Source organism: Sus scrofa, chromosome 2 (genome assembly GCF_054392235.1).
Source record: "Sus scrofa isolate SSC_HxYL_T2T_F1_AM1 chromosome 2, Sscrofa_HxYL_maternal_Yorkshire_Landrace_v2.0, whole genome shotgun sequence".
NCBI classification, from domain to species: domain Eukaryota; kingdom Metazoa; phylum Chordata; class Mammalia; order Artiodactyla; family Suidae; genus Sus; species Sus scrofa.
The window spans coordinates 50,751,799-50,757,798 of NC_139384.1; the positions used below are offsets into that span (position 1 = coordinate 50,751,799).

General features: G+C 42.1%; 1 protein-coding gene across 10 annotated transcripts in view; it reads right to left on the reverse strand.

Annotated features, from left to right (window-relative positions):
* The window catches only part of USP47 (ubiquitin specific peptidase 47), a 131,657-nt gene extending 126,492 nt beyond the window's left edge, over positions 1-5,165 (reverse strand). For all 10 annotated transcript variants that reach the window (XM_085012013.1, XM_021083316.2, XM_085012018.1 and 7 more), the window contains exon 1: positions 4,914-5,165. In XM_085012013.1, coding sequence (XP_084868139.1) covers positions 4,914-4,952 — 39 coding nt within the window. In that variant the 5' untranslated portion in view covers positions 4,953-5,165. The remainder of the gene's footprint in view (positions 1-4,913) is intronic.
* Positions 5,166-6,000: the final 835 nt, after the last annotated feature.

A 6,000-nucleotide genomic window follows, 5' to 3' on the forward strand; every position in this document is an offset into this window, starting at 1 on the left:
ATTGTGGGAAGTCAACAGACATTCCCTTCACTGAAAAACCAAAAGGGAAAGCTATAGGAGTTCCCTTGTGATACAGTGGATTAAGGAGCCAGCCCTATCACTGCTGTGGCAAAGGCATTCAATCCCTGGCCTGGGAACTTCCCTATGCCACAGGCACAGCCAAAAAAAAAAAAAAAAAAAAAAAGAGAGAGAAGGAAAACTGTAAAAGAATGAGTTGAAGAATTCCTTGCTGGTCTACTGATTAAGGATTAAGGATCCAGTGTTGTCATTGCTATGGCTTGGGTCACTACTATGGCACTGGTTGGATTACTGGCCAGGGAACTTCCACATGAGGAGAAAAAAAAAAAAAAAGGATGAGTTGAAAGTGGTTGCCTCTGGAGAGCCCGAAATGACAGGGGGAGAATCTGCAGAGGACTACTATTTTTGTAAACAGTCCTGCAGAGCTATTGACCTTAACTTTTAAATGCTTGCATGTACAACTTTGATAAAAAATTAATTTTAAAAAACAAACCCAATTGAGGATATATTATGAAGGACTTTGCTACTGGTTAAGGCTACACTGACTTAGAATCAAACAGCTATACAACTCTGAGCAAGTTACATATTCTTAAGTCTTACTTCCTTCATCTACAAAATAGATAATGAAAGATAAGAGCTGCCTTCAAGAACTGTCATAGATATTAAATAAGTGTGCAAATTATTCAGCATAGTGTCCAGCACATAGTGTCTATAAATAGTACCAAGTATTCAATTTGCAGTCAGAAGGTAATAATTACAAACTGTAAAACATGTTAAGTCATAAGCTCATGTGTTTTAGAAAGTAATGACAGTGGTGGAGAGGATAGTTAGGAAAGAAAAGAGCCTAGAAGCAGAGACCATTTAGGAGGGTTATGTGTGAATGAGAAAAAGAGGCAGAGCCAGGAAGAGAAAGGCAAAGGTAAGAGGTATCTTCCAAGTGATGACCTAACTATATGAAAAAGGAAAAAGAAGGACTTAAAAAAAAATGTTAAAACTTAAACAAACAGATGGTGATAACACTAACTCAACAGGAGAATACAGAGAATTACGTTGAGAGGACATGAGAAAGAGTGAGGAAAGAAAAATGATTGATATTACACATATTTAATCTGAGGGTCCTAAAGTACAACCAAGTGGAGATACCCAGGATGCAGGTAGAAATCTGAACTCAGAAGAGAGGTCAGGGCTAGAGATATAAATGTATAAATTAGAATCAAAGGTTGAAGCCATACGAATTAAAAGAATATTCATGGAAGTTCTCTTGTGGTGCAGCAGGTTAAGGATCCAATGTTGTCATGGCAGCAGCATGGGTCACTGCTATGACGTGGATCTGATCCCTACCCCGGGAAGTTCCACCTGCTGCAGGCAAGGCCAAAAAGTAAAAGAAGATTAAAATAAATTTTAAAAGATCTCTCCAGAGGCAGCTACAAAAAGATGGCAGCCATAGAGATCTAGGCTTCTCTCAAATCAAAATCTTAAAATAACAGATCCCTTCTAAGTCAAAAATGTTATCAGAGATTAGTCATGAAGGTATTCAAGCAAAGGATGGAATACAGCTTGCCACTGAATGTAGAAAATATCCAAGCACGGGAAACTGATTAGAATTCTAAGTCTCCCTGCAACCCTGTAACCACATCAACAAATATTACTGAAGATCTGCTTCAGAAAGGGCACTGTCCTAGACCTGTAATATATACAGTAAAAACAAAACAGAGGGAGAAACACACAAAGATCTCTGCTGTCAAGAAATCCATAATAATAAAAACAGAAATAAACCCATAATGAATAATAAAATACAGTTCGAGACCATAATAGATGTCACAAAGCACTATTTATTAATTGCCAAAAAGTCTTCTAAGAGGGAGAAATCCTTGAGGTTAAAATGGTCAGAAAAGGCTTTTTAGAATAAATGAGACATGAGGTACTTAAGGAAAGATGTGTATAAGTGTTGTGAACCAGTGCACAAAAGTAGGAAAGAGGAGACAGCACAAATGGAAGTGAAAAGCAAGTTTGAGAAAAACCTGTTTGGCTGCATTAAAAACTTGTTTTGAGAGAGAAGAGATAAGCTGAAAGGGCAGATCGTGGCCAAAATCAAACTGTACCAGGCCTTGGACACCAAGCTAAGTAGTTTCAAATGTATCCCACATACAGCATCTGTATCAACTACTCAACTCTGCTGTAGCCATAGGCAATAGTAAATAAATGGCCATGGCTGTGTTCCAATAATACTTTATCTATCTATCAATACTGAAATCTGAATTTCATTTATCTCCATGTGTGACAGATTATTACTGTTTTGATTTTTCTCAATAATTTGAAAAAGTAAAATTCATTTATAACTCATGAGCCAAACAAAACAAGCTGTAGGCTGAACTTGGCCCAGGGATTGGAGTTTGCCAAGCCCTGTATGACACTAACCAGCTGCCTTTTTCAGCAGTCCTCTAAGGTACATTTGTCCTTGAACTTCAGAGACCAGAATAACATATTATTCATTCAACAAATGCATGCACACACACATGGATGCACACACTTAACCTAAATCTAGTAAGGGTCAGAGATTCCCTTAAAAAAAAAAAAAAAAAAAACCTCCAAATTGTTGATAATAAACCATTAGCACAGAAGCAAGACATTTTTTGATTCTGTAATTTATTATCACATAGTACATGTACTTAGTTACAGACTATCCTTACAGAGCCTCTAGGTTACAAGGAGGGATCTATAAAATAGAGTATAATCAAGGGGATGTGAATTCTAGTCCTAGCTCTGTCATTTACTCATTAAATGACGCTGAACAAGTCACTTTCAATCCTCTGGTCCTAATTTCTTCATCTGTAAAAGTGAAGCAGTTTAACTTTTTAGATGATCACCATGCACTCTCTCAGCCTTAGCACTGTATGACTCCACTTCTTAAAAAGACCAGGCAGGGGACAACAAAGACAAAAGTGATCACTAAGGACACAGAAAGGAAGAAAAAAACATTGACTAAATGGGCAGACAGGACAAACAGGGAAAAAAGGTCCCAAGGTACAGTATTACTAAAATCAAGGAACTTTTTAAGTATCAAATGCAAAAGAAAATCGAGGAAAAGAAACAAGAACTCAAAAAGAGAAGTATGGCCATCAAAAAAAGAATTAACTAATTAGTTAGCTAAAAAAGGCAAGGACTTCAGTGACAGGCTCAAGATTTGAGAGTACTGTGCATGCTTCCACAAATCATGAAAGAAGACAGGGGCAAAGAAAAGACCGAAGATGAGTCTAGGGAACAGAAAATAAATGCATATGGTCCAGAAAATCTAAACCAAAAAAAAAAAGGTCAGAAGTCAGGATGAGTTTGAAGCCTCAGGTAAGGGAGTTTTAAAGGAGAGGCATTTAACCTTTAAAATCCAAAGATAAAAGCAGCATTGCAGTATGTTCCTGTGAAGATGTGTATTTATATGATGTTTCTACAAATCAAATTGTTAGGGAAATAAATCTAATATTGATTTTCTTAAAGCAAAGTTCCCCTTATATTTTCTAATGGTCAATAAATTAAGAAAGGACTAACTTTTCTTTTCATAGGAATGAAAACCAGCTCTATGTAACTCTAAAAGAAAAAGCATGTATATATCTCTCTCATAGCACCTATCACTTCCATCCTACCATAAGATTTACTTCTGTAAAAAAATACCTAGCCCCTACCTGAAACTCAATGAATAAAAGCATTACCTTCCTTTGTAGCTTTAAAAGCTCCTAAGGCAAAAATTCTGATTAATTCATCTGTTTATCTGCTTTGCAGAGTTGGTGGTGCTTGATAAATAAACTGACACATGATAACTGAGTTTCTTAAAAAAACTATCATCTGATAAAGTTGGGAAAATATTCATATCATTAACACTTCTGCAGTGTCAGAGCTTGCTCAAATAGCAACAAATTGCTACAAAGCAACCAAAAAAGGAGAAAAAATTTAAGCATTTTTAATGAATATCACCCATAAATATCAAGATCCAACACAGCTAATTTGAACTGACACTTGCCTCTATTTAAGGTATATAAGAAATAAAAATTCAAAGCATTCGCCTGATGATCAACCAGTTAAAAATACACGTTTGGATACGCTGAAGATATTTATAAAAGCCAACAGAGATACTATTAATATATTGAAATTCACTGGCCAGTGCTGCATTCTACCATTAATCTTCTCCTACTATTCAAGAGAAGCCAAGAAGTCAAGCCTTCTCATATCACTTGCTTTTAAGAATTTAAGAAGTCACGCAAGCTGGCATACACAACCCCAGTACAAAAGGTAATTCTGTTCTCCATATGGTAATGCTTCGTTATCTCTTACCTTTACGTGAAAGTCACATCTACTACTTTTCAATGATCTTCAGTAGGCCCCATTTAGGCAGGCCCATAGTACTACCAAGTAAGTAACAGGAGTTCAAAAAAGTCACAACAGTTAGCAGCCCTCCCACAGAACTCAAGCTGGGTGTAGATTTCGCAAGTCCTGAAAGCTATACACTGCCACTGTCAAAACCAGAAGCAGCACCGTCACCCTGTCGTGCTCATCAGCAACCCGCTCCAGAATTTTTCCTTTGAAATTACCTATATTGGCTCGACATGCTACATAAGTACTTAAAACGTCACCCTCTCCCCCAAAGCAGGATCTCATTCCTTCCAGTCCGCTCCTTTATTTGTCCAGCCCCACAGACCCGTGGGGAGAGAGGGCTCTGCTCCTTTGGTCCCCTCACAACAGCTCGCCGTACCCACCATGCACCCCGGCCACCAACACCACACACCCTCCATCCCCTTACAGGCGGGCGGGCCCAGGAGCAGCGCCCGCAGCCGGCCCCTTGCCCCCGCCTGCGCTGCCGAAGCGGCCGCAGGCCTCGGGCCTAGCCTCCTCCGCAGGCTTCTCACCTCCTTCGGGACCAGTTGGTTCTCCTCGCCAGGCACCATCGCTCAGACGCTGGCCGCTCCTCTCCGCCCTGCCGGGGGAGGGGGAGGGTGGCGGCGGCTCTCAAGCTCAGGAGCGAACGGCAGCGGCAGTCATCCTCTCCACCAGCTGCGCTCGGGCTACCGCGGAGGCCTCAACCTGGGCCTCAGACACTAGCGCGCAGACACCGACCCAAGGCTCCGCCGCCGCCGTCGCCGCCGCCGTCGTCTTCGTCCTCGGCCCCTCCCCCAGCCCGCTGCAATCAATGGAAAAATGGCGGCGGTCGCTCTCGCGAGAATTCGGGCCATTGGGCCCCTATCTCAGCGCTCAAGGTGCTGATACAGCTGTCGCTCGCGTCTAATTACCTCCGCTTTTACTCAGCCTCGGGATGTATAAAATTAGGTGAGCTCCCAGGCAAACGCTTTTCGTAGAGGGATTCTGGACTGTCCATCTCGGGACTCCCTCTGCCGGCGGGACCAGGCCTTAGGGTCCTCCATGCCTTCCTGGGCTCTTCGGAGTCCCTGCCCATCAAGCCGCTCTTCTGGCCTTACTACCAACACTGCCCTTCCTTCCCGTTCGAAAAGCGCCAAAACGCATCCCCTCTTCACAGACCCTCAGCCTCTGCCTGGAAAAGAACCAGGCCTCCGCCCTCGGACACGGTCCCAGCCAGAAAGGACTACGTTTTCTTTTCCCCTCTCCCCACCCTCCCCATGGACCCCGTTCGTGAGACCAAGGCCGTTCTCCGGCTTGGGAAGGCGACAGCCCAGGGCTCAGAAAAGTGGTATTACTCTCTCCCCAACCCTTCCCTCTCCCCCCTCCCTCAGAGAGACACACTCTCCTGGCCTTTTCAGGGAACTTCCTTCTCGGACAGGTTCAAGTCTGGGGCTGTTCTAGACAGAATAGAGAGTAGGGCTGCAGTTTGCACCTAGGAGCCTCTTTTAAAATGTTTTTAGAGTACTTGAATCTCCTCTGGCAGTAAGCCTTGTGCTCTGTTTTAGAGGAAACAGACTTTGCAATAGTTATTTTCCCAATTCCTGCTAGTTCCTTAAACCTCCCTTTATGAAAACCCGA